Below are 19,827 nucleotides of genomic sequence, written 5' to 3' on the forward strand. Positions count from 1 at the left end.
AGGATTAACTTAAACTTAAGAAGGGAGGAAAGATAATGGCCAAAAGCACTAGCAGCATGGAAAGCAGACCAGAACTGTAATCGGGTTGCTGCCACAGCCTGCCCACTGGACGACACCCCCACAAGTCAGTGGAAACTGCCCAACTCCGAGTCACACTCTTTACAAATGCCAGTGAACTGGGACCTCAGTATGCTTCTGCAGCGTCACTGGCACATAACTGCTGCTGGATGATGGATCCCACCATGAAGTACAACGTTCACCAGTCGTCGTCGTCATCGACGAACTTGAGACGCCGCTACATTTGACTTCTTCGAGCCGTGAAACTGTGACTGCTATCTGACTGCCTGATCCGGTGCCGCCAGCACCTGCCACCGATTCTATAGTTCAGGTCAAGCTCTAAGTGTCCTGAACTAAAGTCCCTTTGCCGGAGGGTATCCTCTTGTTGCCGGGAATTCTTTCCTTCATCGGCAGATGGCGGGCTAGCAATATATTGAAAGTTGAAACTTTGTCGTGTAAACGCACGAGAATCAGGGCAATCTTCTACATTCCCGTAGGTATCTGCGTAGACCGAGTATTACGTGTGGACCGACCTTTAAGAATGCTTGACGATGCCTGAACTTACTAAGTATTGATAAAATATCGCAGACGTATTCCATAGATCACATTTTCCCCTCTTCTTGTTGTAATGTTATGTTGCATCTTTGATTCAGCTTGCGGTTGTGCGATTTGCTGTGGTGGGAAAGGTATTCCGGTGTAAGGAAGTTTCTTGTTTCTTTATTCACCTCTCGAAAAAATAAAAAATGCTGATCAAAGTGAAAGTAAGTTATTTTTTAAATTTCTTATAGAGTTTCTTCACTCCTTAACTGCACTCATAGCATTTAATAACTTTGTGTTTATTTCCATGTTCGGCGTGAAGACATTGACGGGAAAGGAAGTAAGTATCGTATTCTTTCATAATGTACCTTAGAATATCGTGGTATACATTTCATACTTGCTTCGAACATCATACTTTTGCTATGTCCTGTAGTTGACTGCAGAATTGTTTGACATTATTTATATCGATTTTGTCATAATCTAAACAATATACAAGAATGCAGTAACGTACTCGTTATCTGGCTAGTAACTATTTCTCTGAATCTGTCCCTGCATGCCCAGATTGAAATAGATATTGAACCAACTGATAAAGTTGAGAGAATAAAGGAACGCGTCGAAGAAAAGGAGGGAATACCACCGCAGCAACAGAGACTGATCTTCTCAGGAAAACAAATGTAAGTAAATATACCACTAACGTTCCCTATTTTCATTGTATATTTCACCTGATTGTTCAGAAACCCCCACTGTCATTGATACGTAAAGTTATACATTAATGCCAATTGCATGTTACCTCACAAAAAAAAAGCTATTGCTATAAGCCATACGATTTGGTAATCAGTTGTCGTTTATTTTGAAATTCTGGAATATTTGTTTTATTACAACAGTCGGGCATTGCGTTGCAGATAAGTTCAGTAAACGATCGTGTATTAAATGTTTTTATGTTGACATGTTCCATATGATATAGTGTGAAAAGATAGTGAACCATGAACATTAGCCTGACATATTGTGTCAGTGATCGTTCTGACGTATGATACGATGTTAACAGGGTACAGACGATTAGTAATGAAGACCAAATGTGTGGTGCTGAGGTATTGACAGTGAAGAGAGCAACACACATAAGTACAAACTGTCAGGAGCAATCAGTGCTTAAAGTTGTGACATGCAGGCAGGTTTACAGTGATGCAGTTAAAATACTAAATCTCACATATTTTTATTAATCCACATGAAAAATCATTGACCAGTTTTTTTTACATAGGCCTACTTGAATGTATCAAAGTACACACTTCATTGCAGATAATTCAAAAGTCGTTTTGAGCAAGGAAAACAAGTAGCTAAGTCAATTATATTTTGTTAATTGGGGTCCAAAATACACCTAACTTGTTCATTGTCAGTTCAGAAATGTACCCTCTGACTGTTTTCAGCTAATGTAAGAAATATTTTCTAACGCTAGTTTCAGTAGCTTGGGGGATTCATTGTTAAATGAGAGTTGAAAATGGTCTTTGTTGGAATATGCATCACCGTATTTTAGCTTCACTTTTATTGCAATGGCTGAATTTTGCCCTAAAACAACAAGCTTTTCTAATTTTGACCTGCAGTTGAGCACATAAGACTCAAATGTGTATGTACTTCAAAATCAGGTTTTGTTTTGGAATCTGTGCTTTTCTAAGTGTCACATCTTTTGGAGTAGATGTTGCATAATTCTGAGGGTTAAAGTGCACATATCATGTTTGGTAGTTCTTCCGCTGCATGTTGGCAGTTTGTTTCCGTTGGTCATAGCCATTCCGGTGCATTCTCAGTTGCCAGTGAGATTCACTGACTTTGGTAACATGTTTCGGCAGGATATATGAATTGACTACTATTGTTTTTGACATGGGACAATGCAAGACTGACTATTACTGATCTGAGACCTGAGTGTCTCCTGGCGTATACAACTTTGAAATAACTTCTGGGAATTCAGCCGGGTAACACTTTCAGCGACCGCCGATATTTCGGCAGTCGCTGAAAGTGTTACCTGGCTGAATTCCCGGAAGTTATTTGAAAATATTACTGATCTGCCTGTTACTGATTATAAGGTTGGTTACTGTTTTCTGAATGAATTTATTGCATGTTTCTTGGAACATGGCAGAATTTCTTGGGGTATTGATAGGTATTCCAATGTTGTAGTCTGGTTGTGAGCTGGTGAAGCCAGCACATGTGACTAGAGGAGACCTGGCTTTTGTGACAGACAGAACTGTAGCGTAGCCCAATGATCATTTCGAAAATTTTGTGGGGTATTTTTCAAAAGGTTGTGTTTACATAGGAACCTAATAGTACACATTTTACAGAATATTCTGCACAGTATAGTCCATCATGCCACCGCGTAATTTCGTACACTTCGTGTCATGACTACATTTATAGAACATTATTTTCTCTTTGGTTCTGCCACCTTATTTAATCATCTGACTCATCATTCATAGTGTCCAGTTCCCGTTATTCCCCACTCACACTTAACAACCACAGCACACAACAGAAAAGTCACTGACACTGTGAATGTTTACCATTCAGAGACTGCGTGAGTCAGTACAAAGAGGATTGTTGCTACTTGACTATTTCCTTGCATATTCATATTAGTCGTCTGCACTGATCATAGTTTATGCCTGGCCATTATTTGTTGCCACTCCTTTTTTTTCTCCCCCCCCCCCCCCCCCCCCCCCCCCCCCCAGCACACATCCTCAACACCATCTACAGCTCCCTTACTGTGAGAATCAGCAAGGAAGGTCCAATCGCTCTGCAGATTAAAAACCTCCTCCACCAAACATAACCTTGAGAGTACATATCTATTTTTAAACTGTACAACACATACATGCAAGTAGTATCTAAATTTGGAAATTTTTCCTTGGGTCACTTGTGATAGCATTAAGAAATGTCACAGCTGATACTAGTCATCCCTTACAATACCATATGACAGCTTTATGTTTTCATTGGGCCAAGCACACTTTGTAAAGGTGATCATTTGCCTCAGAATTCCAGTGTACAGGCTGTATTTCATCTTGGTACGTTGTTGGAAAATATATTCCTAGTAGGCCCTATAACTTGCCTTCTCCCAACTTTCTCCTTCTAGTTCCCAAAATAATTAGCCTTTTCTTATGAAACAATGGACATTAAATGAAAATACGTTCCCGAATCTCATTCAAGATTTTCAGTGGAGCTGTGTTCTTTCTATCCCCGCTTGGGGTTCCCACCAACTTCCATCCAATGCTTCCAGATGTTGTTTTTTTCTTCTCAGCATTGTAATCTTAAGGACTTATGTTGAGAACATAATTTGCATATTTTAAACATTGTCCAATCACACATTATCTATTCTCAGTACTGCAAGACATTTTACTTAGTAGTTCTCTAGGATTTGTTGGAAAATTCAGTATTGCAGCTAGCAGAGATTATTAAGAAATTGTTGCACCTGGCAACCTAGTGGTAAAGTGTATGCCTGAAAACTGAAAGGTCTCGGGTTGAAATCCTGGCTGAAGCATCTCACATTTCAGTCTCTCATTAACATAAGCTTCACACCTCAGTGATATGAAGATCACCAGAAACGACATGTGATTGTTCTGTGTGAAACTGCAGGTGTCCTTTCCCATGTAAGATTAGTGGGGCGAGTTACAGACATCCAAAGTACCACAGTGATGTGCAGTTGGAAGAATTGCACCAGGCCTGTGACGCACACTGAATCAGCATTACTATTGTTGTTGTTCATACAAAGGTATTAAAATTGGCATGATGTTAGTATACATAGATGTTATGAAGTCTAACATGTCCAAGGATTATATGTATGGAATGTTAGGGTTAACAGAAACGTCCAATTCCACCTGTCTGCTTTGACCAGTGACGTCACCAATAATGCGGAAATGACCATTCGTAACTTCTCCCATATCGCGACTGATGTCATAACGTAAACATGACAACAAATACAAAAATAGATCAAAAAACCATCAAATACATGTTCCTCCAAATATATAATGAAACTAACGGGACAAGCGAGAGAAATTGGGGGTTTTTGGGTGGGGCAAACTAAAAATACACACGCCACTAAACCAAATGACAAAAATGATAAAACGACCACAACCTTCCCAATATCAACTAAAAACAATATGCACCGGAATTGAACACTTCCCTTGACCTATGTAAGTAAACAGAAAATACTGATACCAAATCATGAAACCCAAAACTACAACCATGTCCACAATCATCACTATCTCAAAAAGCGCAACAGAAGAATAAAATTGGAATTGAACACTTCCCTTGACCTATATAGGTCAATAGCAATTACCAATACCACACTGTCAGTCTCAAAACTCTCACCCTCACCACACTTAATCCATCCACAAACATATAAACACCTAGAAAATCAAAATTAGAATCGAACACTTCTCTCCACATATAGCTGTCCGTGATCTGAGACGCTGGAACTTTACTAAGCCTCATTTCTTCACGACACACTGAACTCTTCGCGACTTCAGCCAACAGGCTGAATAGCTGATGAAATTTTATTAGAGACAACACCCTGTCCCCCATCACCATCATCTCCAACAACCAAAAACTGTTGACCTTGTCAGTCATATCCACACCTACAAAAGACATAAACCAAAGTGATTTTCCAAAATTCAAACATGACGAACAGAAAAAAAACTACAGTAACGTCGACATAACAAAACCAAAATCGTTAACTCACTGAAAAATATTCTGCTGAAAGCACAGTCACCACCGATACCACGCACATGCAATTCTACCACGCAAGTGAACCCAATACGCTACGACATGCAAACCATACACACACCACCAGAGAGAACCACCGACCACAACAATACGCCACCTATAAACACGCTACACATGCAGACTAAACCAAAAACATTACCTAACACACAAACACACCACCAATCATATCAAAATTACACCTGCAAACACGCCACTCTCACCAATTAAACTCTGCACCGTCATGCCATCACACACCACAACAGCCTTACGTCACAGGTCAAAGCCGACGGGTGGAATCGGACACTTCGGTTAACCTGAATGTTACATCAATTTAAGTACTGACCTCAATGAGTTTAGGAAGAGCTGTTCTCAAATCTAACCCCCTGCCCCCACCAGACTGGTTGGGAATACTGTTGTGGATTCCTTTAACAGCTCTTCATAAGGACAATGTGTATTTGTATGACTATAAGAAGGTGGCACTTGACTAGGACAGCAGGCATCTGTTTTCTTGCTTTGTCTTCTCTTATTGTCGGTGCTGTTTAGGCATTTCAGTGGTGGCATAGGAAGTGAAGGCACGGCGTGGGGGGGGGGGGGGGTGCAGTGACTGTTATGAATTAATGTGTAGATAAGACTGCCCCGTGGTGTTATCTTTTCCCCATCAAGGCAGTGAACATTTGAAGGTGCTCACATCTGATGATTGAAACCGGTAGTGGAGCAAATAATACGCAAAAATGTGGCAGTTTCATCTGTGCATTATTTCACTGTAAGGTTTACCTGATCCCTCCACATTTCTTGTATTTCATTTCTCACCTCTTTCTGTTGTTCATGCTCTGCTTTGGTCACTTCTGTACTTTTTGGGCTCATCTCTCAACTTTTTTTTAAGGTAATTCTGTGACCCTGTTTGGTAAAAGTAAAATTTAATGTGCAAACATGGATCTGTACAAGTTGCTTCTGTATTCATGCTGTTTCCTTTTGCAGAGTAGTGCAGAGCCATTATAGTTTACATTAGGTGTGTACTGGTCCCTTAATGAGAGTCCAGTAGCTTCTTAGCCGTTGGCTTCTATTTAACCTACATCAGTTTGTGGTAATCTCGGAACAAATAATTGTTAACACCAATTTCTTTGTTGAATGTGCATAAACATTTTTGTTGACAGTAGATTCTGTCAGTAGTATTCCCATTTGTAGCATTTAATGAATTGTTGTGCTATGAGCATCCAAAGGAAGAATTTGAGTAAACTGTAAAATTACAAGGAAAGCTATTGGCTGGCCAGTACTTACCTTCAGAAGGGGAAATGCCAGTACTACCAACAGATGGATAACCACAGGAAACTATTCCTCAGGGTGAGGGTTCAAGAGGGTTAGACAGATGCAGTAGGCCACTCAGGCATCCACCTGTAGTCAGAATGAGGGGAGACAAAACTAAAGCTACTCTCATAGATAGCGTTCTGTTGTGGTTCAGTGAGCATGCTGTTTGTCCCTGTAAGTTTTATTCAGTAACTAATAAAGCATTATAAACTTCTGCATTATATTTTACCTTGTTTAAGTCAAAACAGAACTACAGTTACATAATTTGTGGCACTGTGAAGACCCATATTTCTTACGTATCTATTGCTTCATCACAATACTCAGTATAACAGTGTCATTCCACAGGAAGGTGACGTATTTCAGGAATCATCCCCACCTCTCCATCGCTGATTTGAATGAAATTGTGCATATATGTTCCCTATAGCTGAAAACTAATTTGTGTCAAATTTTGAGCGAAAGATTTAAAAAATTCAAGTCTTTAGGGGGATTTCAATAAATGGTTGCAAAATGTTAAGCCAGCTCTTCAACAGTTTTGGACAACTTTAAGGCTGCTTGATATTGAAAGTAATTGAGAGATGTCAGGGTTTGGAAAATATCATGACAATTTTTCAACCCAGTAAGTCTGCAGAGAAGTACTTATCAGATGTACTCAACTATAAGAATATTTTAGAAGTTATTAATATATGAACAGGTCACTAGTTTTTATTAAATTCTTGCATACTTTGCTAACTATTTTTCCTATGTTTGCTGTAACAGTCTGTTACTTTTGGGTGCCATAATTTTTTATATTTACATGACTTGAGAGAAATGCAGGTCTGTGACAACTGGGCATTGAATTACTTCTTCGACTTACCAGATGTGTTTCCTTGCCAACCCAAATTCTCAACTTGGCGCACTCTACACATTCAGCATCCACCACCATTATCCTAAGTTCTCGCAGCCTTATCTGATTCCTGCAAGAGTTTGGACGTAGTGTTCACCCGCACTAAAGTTATCATTACCATCAAGGTGTGTGTGTGTGTGTCTATATATATATATATATATATAGTCACATATCTAACAGATCACAACACACATTGTTGTATTTGCTTTTTTATATCTTATATAACCAAGAAATAATAACTGCACTGGAAATTGGAAACAGCCTATCTCTCACTTGGAGAAATATATTTCAAGTACTAGATGCAGTTGTTCCCAGGTGCACACTGACTAATGTGTGCAGCATTTTAATATCTACAATAAAAACAGAATTGTTTTGTTTACTAAGCAGCTCGAAGATTTTGTACCATAAAAGGTTAAAATTTTGCTTATGACAAATGAAACCAGATGATGGCCGTGACTTACCACCTCTGACAATAGGTGGTGTAGACAATCCAGAGTGCCAGTTAGCCTGTTATTAGTGATTGTAAAAAGAAACCTGATTCACTGACACAGTTCCAATCTGACCAACCCACTCTTTTGTAACCGTCAATATGCTTAAAAGAATTTATTACATGCTTATCTCTATTTGACGTATTGCAAAAGTGCTACTGTAATCCATTTGCAAAAACAAATCAGATGAATTAAGGAAACTCATAAAAATTATTCCTGACTTGCCAGAATGAGTTTTGCAAACTCCTTGCTGCTGTTATTCTCCTCAGTGTCTTCAAGATTAATTAACAAACAGAAAGCAGAGAAAGTGCTAGCTCACATCTTGGCCATTCTCCTCCAAAAGCTGTATTCGTAGCCAGATTAATTAATGTAACTACTAAGCATTTTTTAAGTTTCTTGGAAAAATGCACTTGTTAAAATGTTGGATCCCAAATGTTTCATAGTTTTATCTTAAAGCTCATTTTTTGACCATATATATGGAGGTCTCCAAAACAAACAGAACATTTTCTAATACAAAACGCACGCTCTTTCTTATGAAATAGAAATAAAGTAAACAGGCAGTGAAAATATTTAGCAATAAGACATGAAAGTATGCAAGAAATTTCATAAACAAGATTTTGATGGCATCCAGAATGAATTTGCACTCTGCAGTTAAGCTCATGTACATTGATTTGAAACTTTCTGGCAGTTTAAAACTGTGTACTGGACTGAGGGGAAGGTAGGAGACAAGGCAATGCTGGGGTCTGTGCGTCATGCTCGGATAACTTATTAGAGTGCTTTCCTGTGAAACACAAGGTTCCCAGGTTGCAATCCCAGTCCAGCACACAATATTTGGCATGAAGTGTTAATTTTTTTGATTGCATGTTTACATATTAACTTCTAAAATACTCAGATAACTGCTTCAGTTATGGAGGGTTGATAACAAGTAGGTTCTCTGTGCAGTTGCTAAAGAGCAATCAATATGTTTTGTGAATAATTTGGCTAATTTCATTTAAAATCATCCAAATATAAAGCAGCATCTTCACATGAATGGTGAAAAATTCGTGTTAGAAAGTACATAATGAAAGAGGGTTAAAGCAAAGTAATTTTTCTCGAATTTTCAATCAAATCTAGTTTAAAGACCCTTTTGAACTATTCATCATTTTCTCAAACTGGTGTCAAGAGACAAGATGGGTTATAAATTTGTAACCACTATAACTTTATTTATGAATCTGTTTTATTCAATTTAGCATCATTGGAAAGATAAAAGTTCAATTATTAAAATGCTGGAATGATGCATAAAAATGAAATTTTGTTATGAAGATTGTTTCCAAAGAATTTTTTCCCTCCAAATTCCAGGGTTTCCCCCGTGCCACCACCAGCAAAATCCTAAGTTTCACATAGTTAATTTTTGTTTCATACAATGCCTGTTACAATACTTTCCAGCATAAAAAAGGTAGATGTGACCTCTGTTTAGGGATTTAAACTGAAATAGTATAAAGTAATTAACTAGCTTAGTTTTGTTACTTTTTGGTACAGCAAATGATCAATCCACATCAAATACAACCACGACATTTGTAAAAACTATTTATGCCTTTAAACAAGTTACCAGTGGAGAATATTGTGTCAGACCTGAAAGTATGTAAGCAACAGGTGCTTGTGCTTTCCATAAGGGATCTGGCAAACATCAGCATGAAGAGAGCACAAATAAATTGATTAGACACAGTTTCATTAAAAGGGTTACATTATGACAACTGTTACAACTTTCTCTTTGTAATTATTCATTGCATCATCTCCCAGAATATTGAGCTTTTCTCTAGGGACACTGTCTAAATGTAAAACATTGCTGTGCACTGTTCTTTCAATTTCACAATAAACAGATAAGTCAATATGTTACTACAAGGTGCTAATGACAGAGGCAAGTATGCGGATTCTGGCTTTTACTGCATAAAATAAAGGAGTAAAATATGAGGAGCCGTCCACACTCTTTATCTAAAAGTGTCATAACACCTGCCAAAAAGCATTATGGAAGCCTAATATTGTGGAGCAGCTGGTTTCTATATTCAGTGATGAAACAGTGTTTCTCATCTTGATTTAGGAAGAAGTAATCAGATTTTAGACCTAACCATAACATTAAGTGCCAGAGTATGAACAAACCTAATTTTTCAGAGAAAAATGTATTGCTTTATAAATGATTTAATACTTTTTTCCGTAAAATAAGTGAAACATAAAATACATTTTATTGACGCTTGTAAACAGTTGCTGCAGATTTCATAAAACGTACGAAAAGGTCTTTTTCTCCACTCCACTTCTGCCTCCACAGATATTCGAATACGTGAGTATTTAACATATTACTGCACTGGTTACGCCCATTTAACATCCTTTTTATCGTCGACCAGGTGTTTTCTTTTATGTTACGTGCACCTGTTTCAGGGATCTTGAACGTTAATTTATCGTTCACAATCAAATGCTTGAAACTTTCGTCTTCTAAACACTTGTAAGAACTAAAACACAGAGAAATAACTGTCGTTCCTGGAAGAATAAATTCCTTTATGACATTAAAGAGCACAGTTTTCGTCCGTTTAGCGGCAACTTTAAAAAAACACTTGTGTGTCCCTCTTTGTATTCCCGCGAATATCCACCTTCCTGTGCCTTTATTCCCTTTAGCAAATTTCCTCCTTCCAAGGATTGCTTCGTCGATTTCCACAATCACGCTTTCTCCTCCAAGTTTTTCTCCTTCTCTGAGACACATTTCTACGCACACTTCCCTACACAAGTGTTTCCACTCAACCACTGTCTTCCTCGATAACTTAAGTTCATCAACGATGAAAACATTTCTGCATCGTTTGACCCAGAGATACGTCAACTTCAAAATCGTGATGAGACTTAGCTTGCTTCCCGAAAACCATGTGTTATTTCGGACACTGCAGCTGATTCTGTGGTCATTCTTTTCGCATCCCCACAGAACCCCATCACGGTGGTTTGTACGGCCAATTAGCGTCATTGGTTCACCACACTTCATGCATTTTCTTTCTTGGTCAAGGAAACCATTCGACATGCACCACTTCACTACGTCACCACCTCTGAAACCCATAATGACCAGGTCACTAAAATGAACAGTTTTGTGCGCCATAGCTGAACACCGAATGGATGGGGAAATTGTATTTCGCGACCTAAAGATTCAGACGCATGCCCTCTGTTGTGATGTTTCTCATTGGTTACTTACAGCGCTATGTAATGACGCATACCAACTGTGTGACTTTAAACGCCTCATAAGAGAACCAAAGATATGGCTTATTGGAGCACCACAGTCTAACATAATAGACTGTGGGAGCACTTTGCTAGTGATGCACGCATTCTATGGGGCAACACGGTTGCTTACTGTAGGATAAGAATAATGCTGTCAAGGACAGCTGTTTGAGGAATAGGCGAACTGCTGGCAACGATGGTGTAACTGTGAAAGCATGTTGTATAATGGCATTTTATTCCGCGGTTCGGTATTCGCCGTGTAGCGTTCCCATTCTGTTATGTTGGCAACGCAAATTGATCTTGTGCGCGAAATTAAGGATATACGATTGATTTAGATGTCATCTCTGATACAGTCAATCGTAAACAAGAGTGAGAAGTGTTTCCAATAACATAATTAGTATTTTGAGGACAGATTAGTGGGTATGTTAAAAGTTTAAGGAGTGTAATGGAAAACAGGTGTTGATGTCGCCACAACTAATGAGAAATGTTTTAGCACGCAAATCAACAAGTAACGCAATGAAACAATATAGCCTAACAAAGATAATCAGACGTCCATTAAACCACTAACAGGTATGTGTTTCGAATGTTCGGATGAAAGCAACGGAAAAGGAATGCCAGTTTTTAAATTCCAAACCGTTTGAATGCATATTGGGGAGCTGTTAAGACAGTGCATTTTGAAGGTAAGCTGACACCCCAGGGAAAAAAACCTGAGCTATAGCTTCGATGATGGTTATTCTGCAGCAGTGGTTTTGTAATAGTATATTATTTTTGTTTGTGATAAGGTTATTTTATATTATGTGGTATTTTCAGTGTCTTGCATTTGGTGACAAGATAAAAGTAATTGAGGAAAGCTTACTGGTTCACAATTCTGAGATTTTGCTCACTAGCTAGCTTGTTATATTTGCATCTTTGAATGAGTTATTAATTGAAGCAGCAGTGGGTGACATACAGAAAGAAAATTTGTAAACTCTTCCCCTCTGTACATTAATTCTTCACTAGTTTCGAAAGTCTTGCACATGGAAAGATGCAGATTTTATCATGTAATGGTTGTTTGATTATAATTGGGGCATATGCAGAGAGAATAAGTTGCCAGTGTTGACAATATGCAACCATAAATCTCTTTAGATTACTGAGGTAGAATTATATGTATGGCTTAATGCATGTTAATCTGTTTGTTTAGTCTCATCTGATGTAGGAGGAACAATAATGGTTTATGCATAACTTTAGTTTGTGCATCAGCTGTGGGAGGGAATATGGCTTGGCTAATTCAGACATTCATCTCCTGGCTTAACTTATGGCTTTGATGCTCTTAAAGTTGAGTTGCTTATCAGACTCGCCACCATTTGTCAGAATGCCAGCAATGTTTGCCATATAATTCACAGGCAAGATTCACAACAGCTGCTTCATAAATATGTTAAATTATTGCACTTGAGGATGTCATGCCTTCAAAAACCTTTGAAAAATTTATGAAATATGAATATTATAAATATTCTGGTACCTATTTCATGTGAGCTAATAGAGAATGCAGTGTATATAGAGAATGCAATGTATTATAAATAATTCTTCACGATTGTGATTGCAAGCTGTATATGGTGTGATGTGCTTAAAGGCACTAGGTGTAAACATATTTTTCTTGTTCAGTGTTTCTGTTCATGAGACAATATCAGGTCAGAAAAAGTGAGTGCAATTCAGTGAGCTGCAGCAAAGAATTTTTATATGGGGCATTGATGGGAATTAAAGGATTCTGAAGAAACATTCTTGTGCTCTAACAGTTCATTCTTGTGCAGTTTGAAACTTGTCATGTCCAAGGGCGAGGCAGATTAAATAGTAGTGCTGCTGGCGTTCCTTTTTCTATATCGGTGAAAGCCTCCAACAGAAATACCAGATAGTTAGAAGCAGCCGAGTCATTGGTGGAATACCAGAAGTCATTTCTGAAAGAAAAATTGTTTGAGACAACCTAAGTGACAACTGAAGTCTGTTCTGTAGTACATAAACCAATATTAGTCATAGACCTTATTGGCAACTCCATCATCCGTGGCAGATATTGACAGTAACAAGGATAAGGGAAAAGCATCGTGGGTGTAAAATACAACTGATATAGCATCATTGACTTAAAATGTGACTGACCCTTGTCCCTGATAAACAACTCGTTCACTTGAAATGAAATGTACAATAAGCAATCAGTTACTACTATTACAACTCTCCAGACCTGCAGCGGCTTTCACTGTATCACCAGGACACTGGGGTCTATTGAAGCAGGGGATACAACCTGTTGGCTTTGACCAGTGATGTCATACATTACTCATAGATAATAATGTCTTCATTTTCAGCCATAGATAGTAAAACAGTTCTGTGTTCCGGATAATCACTATCATTGTACATTAAAATAACTGAATATGATTTTAAAAGAGATTGCTACATATTGCTCAAAATATTCTTCGAGTGAATTTATTCAAATAATTGGTTGTTTGCAATTCATTTGGTACTTAATTTCATTTTTAGTGATATTGAGGTAATTTGGACTATTAGTTTCTTATTTTACGACAATTTTTAGTATCTCATTTTCATTTATAGGTATAGATTTATCTGTTCCGATAACTTGGATGATTTGGGAGAGGCTATGGACGTAGACATGTTGGCCACGATTTGTTTTTTATAAATGTGTGGTCTCATTACCGAGTATGTTCAATGTCATGAGTGCGGCGAACATATGCTCCTTGCAAGTGTATCTCGTCGCCATAATCACGACTTAATCGTATGGCGCTGCAGCAAAGATCGGTTGTGGTGGTCCATTAGATGAGGGACATGGTTAGAAAAAATCTGAGCTCGCCTTCAGAGACATTATGAAAATCACGTACTGTTGGTGTTTGAGATCCTGTGTGGCTGTGTGTCTATGAATGTCGTGTGAGTAAGCATACAGTTGTGGATTGGTACTCTTTTTGGAGGGAAGTTTGTGGGTAATACATGAAATATAGGAGGCCGTTGAGGGGCGGGTGTTATGGTCGAAACTGATGAGCCGCATTTTGGGAAAAGGAAGTACAACAGGGGGAAACCTCCAGTGGGATTATGGTTGTTGGGGGGGGGGGGGGGGTTGTAGTTTCAGGTCAAGAGTGTGACGATGTAGTGTTTAAAGTAGTAACCAGTCGAAGGAAGTAAGTTTTGGTCACGTTGCAGAGGGTTCCATCGTAATTTCAGATGGTTTTTCTTCATATTGGGATTTAGGGGAAAGAGGTTATCAGCGTCTCATAGTTACCTACTATATTGAATTCAGATCATTGTCCACAGGGGCTTGCACAAATAGCATAGAGGGTTATTGGTCAGCCATGAAATCTCTTTTAGGGAAAGGGAAACATCGTCACTTAGACAAATATTCATGGAGGTGTAATACTTCCCAAACACACTGTCCGTTTAAATGTTTTGTTAAACAGGTTGGGCAAATGTACCTTGTGAAGTATGTTAGCTAATTTCGCATTACGATGAGGGGTGCGGGGTGAATGTGTGTGTGTGTGTGTGTGTGTGTGTGTGTGTGTGTGTGTGTGTGTGTGTTTTCTTGTAATGTTTTGTTTGTTGTGTATGTCGGTATGTGATTTTTGTTGATGTCTTTCTAGGCTAGCTTTGGTTCTTTTAAGAAGTTCCTGTGTGGTAAGTTCATTTTTCCATTTTTTTCTTTTACTGCGTTTGTCTATTTCGACGTATTTCATTGTTGTATTACACCATTTCTTATGTTTTCTTGTACTCCAGAACGTAATAGAAATTTCGCAGCTTTCGTTCTTCTTTTGTTTCCCAGCACTAGTATCAGTAAGATTTTTTAGAACCTGTACTGGCAGTATTAAAGGCGAAGCGCCCGACGCAACTAAAATTTGTATCCCGTCAGTTGACCTTTACACTGACACTACCTATTCGAAAAGAACGACATATGTAACTTTGATGAGATTTACTTACATATGTCAACTGGAAAGCAGGATACAAATGTTGTGTATAGCTATATAGCTCAACTAAAGAATGGGATACTGTTGTCACTGTTGTGATCAAAACTATAAATTTCAGTCGATACTATTGGTGTTGAAGGTGGAAAAAAAAAAAATTGTGGCTCATAGTGAAGTACAGGATACAAATTTTATGTGTGTCGTCTTATTGCCTCTTCACGTAGTTCAACTGAGGTACTGGTTGCAAGTGTAATGTACGCCCATCTCTACATTTTCGTTAGCAGTGTTTGTTAGCAGCATAGGTCAACGGAAGTTTTGGATACAAATATTATGTACATTGCTCCTTCAGCCATCGGTGGTACTACTATCTACGTAAGAATAGACTATTAGTGGTAGCAGAGGCGAAAGAAACAACACATGTAAAATTTGTGTCCCGTATTTCAGTTGACCAACCTAGTTCAACTGAACAACAGTATATGAATGCTAACGAAAACAAAGAAATCGACGTACACTAAACTTGTATCCCGTACTGCAGTTAACCAATACAGTTCAAATGAGGTTCGAGATACAACCTATATACATGTGACGTGAGGTATTCTATGCTACCAATATTTCCATTCATTTTTCCCCTTCATTTTCCACAGAAGTAATAAGATACAAACATGCGATATCCTTAACGTGAAAATACTACTTGACTTGATACATGTCAACTATATTTTTCGTCTCTTGTGTTCCTTTGTTTCTGAACAGTCTTGTTAGCTCTTTCATCTGTGTAATAAATGCTCTCTTGCCAATTCTGACGTCATTGGTCAAAGCCGACGAGTTGTATCCCCTGCTTCACTAGACCCGGACACTGCACAATTGCAGCAGTGATCCAACCATTACCATGATTAGCAGCATCATTATTTGTAAGTATAAAATCAGAACACACCCACAAAATATGGATGGCCCTTGCTGAATCACTTGCACTCCAACTTCACTACTCGTAGTAACTTCTATATCATCAATGGCCTTATGCACCATCATCACATTATTGTGACCAAAATTGAAAGATGCATTCTTCAGCAAATAGTGTCTGCCTAGTTTACAAGAATGTATGCCTACCAGAAAAAGTTGTTTGGGAACATCAGAAACTGTCACGAACATCAGATTGGGAAAGGGGGGGGGGGGGGGGGAGAAGTTGCTATATTCTCTCCTGTTAACACAGTTCACAGTTTTGCATCCCCCTGCGGGTCCGGGGCTAAGAATAGGCCTGAGGTATCTGCATGTCGTAAAAGGTGACTAAAAGGAGTTTTGCACACTTCCGCCTTTACGTGATGGTCCCCTGTAGGGTTTGAGCACCATTCTTCAAAATTTTCCCAAAGAGTGAGCCAATTGGGAAAGGGCGCCTTACATGGTGCATTGACAGCCTTAGCCTTCTTTCTCGCCGGCTCATTCTCTATCTCTGGGGCGAGGACACCTTCCTGGGTGCATTTTACACCATGCACTACTTTGCGCCTGATATCCAGCATGGTAGTAAGTCTGTTGTGGTGGGGCCGCCATGTGCCCTGTTGGTTCTAGCCCCTGACTACACAGGGATTGCTCTGCTGATACCTGCATCGTTAACTCCCCACGTATGCCAAGGGGTAGATGCCCATCCCCCTGGGACATCGGGACTCCCAGCAATGGCTATCCTGCCAGGTGGCCTCTGCTTTGGCTGGGTAGCACCCGTGGAGAAGGCCCCGACCCTGGGGAGGCTCCCTGGTCGGAGTGGGTGCTATCAGGGCAGATGACGTGTGATAGAATAGTCCTCCATCTCTTGCTGGTGGTGAAGCACCAGCAGTCTCTAGGCGTTCATGAGCTCAAGCTGCGATGGGCAAACATCTATTAGGTGCACTACGAATTTAGTTGTGTGAACATGTTGGGAATGTGGGCCTCACGGGGAGCGTGCGAGGTAAAAGTCCCTGCAGGCGCACTATTCTGTGTGCCCTCGGTGCCTCAGATGGATAGAGCGTCTGCCACGTAAGCAGGAGATCCCAGGTTGGAGTCCCAATCGGGGCACACGTTTTCAACATATCTCCAATGACGTATATCAATGCCTGTTTGCAGCTAGGGATATGGACTGCTCAGGCAATAAGTCGGTGGCAGCAGGTGACTCAAAGGCGTAAACTGCCTCATTGAATGTTCCCCTGCCTTCCCAGTCTCATGACATCATCCTCCAGGCGGTTTTTTCCACCGCATGGCTGAGCTACGGCAACTGTTTAGCTTTACACCTGCTATCTGCATTGCCCTCCAGGAAACAAAGTTCCCGGCAATGCGGACCCCTGCCCTTCATGGTTATGAGGGATATTACAGGAACCGTAGCAATTATAATTGAGTGTCAGGTGGAGTTTTCGTTTATATCCTAAACTCAGTCTGTAGTGAAACTGCGCCCCTTCAAATCCCACTTGAAGCTGTGGCTGTCAGAATAGGACGGCACAGGAAATAACTGTCTGCAATGTATATCTTCCTCCAGATGGTGCAGTACCCCTGAAGATATTGGCCGCACTGATTGAAAAACACCCTAAACCTTTCCTACTTTTGGGAGATTTAAACGCCCATAACCCCATGTTGGGTGGCACTGTGCTTACTGGCCGAGGCAGAGATGTTGTAACGTTACTGTCTCAGTTTGGCATCTGCCTCTTAAATACTGGGGCCACCACACATTTCAGTGTGGCTCTAGGTAGTTACTCGGCCACCGATTTATCAATTTGCAGCCCAGGACTTCTCCCATCTATCCACTGAAGAGCACATGACGACCTGTGTGGTAATGACCACTTCCCCATCTTCCTGTCATTGCCCCGGTGTCAGGCCCATGGGCGCCTGCCCTGATGGGCTTTAACCAAGGTGGACTGGGAGACTTTCACCTCTGCTGTCACCATTGAATGTCCCCCACACGGTAACTTCAATGTGATGGTTGAGCAGGTGACTACGACAATTGTTTCTAAGGCAGGAAACGCGATCCCTTGCTCTTTAGAGTGCCCCCGGCGTAAGACACCCTTGGTGGTCGCAGGAAGTCGCTGTGGCAATTAAGAAGCATCGGCGAGCATTACAGCAACATAAGTGGCACCTTTTCCTGAAGCACCTCATAACCTTTAAACTGCTCCGTGGTCGCATTCGCCAACTTATCGAACGACTGAAACAGGAGTGTTGGAAGATATGTCTCGACCGTTGGGTGCCACACGTCACCTTCCCAAGTCTGGTCAAAGATCAACTGTCTTTTCGGGTACAAGACTCCAACAGGTGTTGCCATAAATGGCATGTTATCTACCGACGCAAACGCGATTGCCGAGCACCTTGCTCGAGCCCCAGCCTTTCGCACTCTCAGACGGCGGCTGGAAGGGAAAGTCCTCCCATTCACTACATGCCACAGTGAATCCTATAATGCCCCATTTACAGAGTGGGAGCTCTTCAGTGCCCTTGCACATTGCCCCGACACAGCTCCTGGGCCTGATAGGATCGACAACCAGAAGATTAAACATCTCTCATCTGACTATAAGCGACATAACCTTGTGATCTTCAACTGGATCTGGTGCGATTGCGTCTTTCCATCGCAGTGGTGGGAGAGCACCATCGTTCTGGTACTCAAACCTGGTAAAAAAAACGCTTGTGGACAGCTATTGGCCCATCAGCGTCACCGACGTCCTTTGTAAGCTGCTGGAACATATGGTGTGTTGGTGGTTGATGGAGTCCTGTGACCTACAGGCTCCATGTCATGGTGGCTTCTGCCAGGATCGCTCTCCCACTGATAACCTTTTCTCCCTAGAGTCTGCCATCCAAACGACCTTTTCCACACGCCAACACCTGGTTGCCATCTTTTTTTTACTTTTCTAAAGCATACAACGTGACATTGTATGAGTGGTGTATCCAGGGCCCGCTCCTATTTTTATCCGAAACTCCTGTCGCTCTGTACTTTCCATGTCCAAGTTGGTGCCTCCCATTGTTTCTTCCATATCCAGGAGAATGGAGTCCTGCAGGGCTCTGTATTGAGTCTCTCTCTATTTGTAGTTGCCATTAACAATCTAGCAGCAACTGTCAGGCCCTTCGTCTCACCTTCTCTGTACGCAGGTGACTTCTGCATTTCGTACTGCTGCTCCAGTAGCCTACAGGGAGCCATCCACAAGGTGCAGTCATGGACTCTAGCCCATGGCTTCGTTTTCCACCATGAAGACGTGTGTCATGCATTCCTGTTGGCGCCATATCGTTCATTCGAAACCACCACTTTACCGTAATGACGATCCACTCACAGTAGTGGAGACCTATCGATTCTTACGTCTGGTTTTCGACGCTCGTTTGACTTGGCTTCCTCATCTTCGTAAGCTTAAATGGAAGTGTTGGCAGCACCTCGATGCGCTCCACTGCTTTAGCAACACCAACTGGGGTGCAGATCCTCCACGCTGCTGCATCTCTAAAGATCCCTTGTTCAATCCTGCCTTGATTATGGGAGTGTGATTTATGGTTTGCCAGTGCCCTCAACATTGTGTTTGCTCGACCCGTTGCACCAGTGCGGAGTCAGACTAGCGACAGAAGCTTTTAGGACGAGTCTGGTGACAAGTGTACTGGTGGGGGCTGGAGTCCCTCCATTGAAGATCAGACTCGCACAGCTGCTAGTCAGTTACGTTGCACACATTCATAGGTATCATGAACATTCTAATTA

The 19,827-nt window shown here is 40.6% G+C and overlaps 1 protein-coding gene across 1 annotated transcript in view; it reads left to right on the top strand.

The window, feature by feature from the left end:
* Positions 1-681: 681 nt before the first annotated feature.
* LOC126457213 (NEDD8) overlaps positions 682-19,827 on the top strand; it is a 43,596-nt gene continuing 24,450 nt past the window's right edge. Inside the window, exons 1-3 of the mRNA XM_050093320.1 lie at positions 682-818; positions 917-934; positions 1,156-1,268. Of these exons, the coding sequence (XP_049949277.1) occupies positions 801-818; positions 917-934; positions 1,156-1,268 (149 nt within the window). The 5' untranslated portion in view covers positions 682-800. The remainder of the gene's footprint in view (positions 819-916; positions 935-1,155; positions 1,269-19,827) is intronic.

The sequence above is a fragment of the Schistocerca serialis genome, chromosome 2 (assembly GCF_023864345.2).
Source record: "Schistocerca serialis cubense isolate TAMUIC-IGC-003099 chromosome 2, iqSchSeri2.2, whole genome shotgun sequence".
Lineage (NCBI taxonomy): Eukaryota > Metazoa > Arthropoda > Insecta > Orthoptera > Acrididae > Schistocerca > Schistocerca serialis.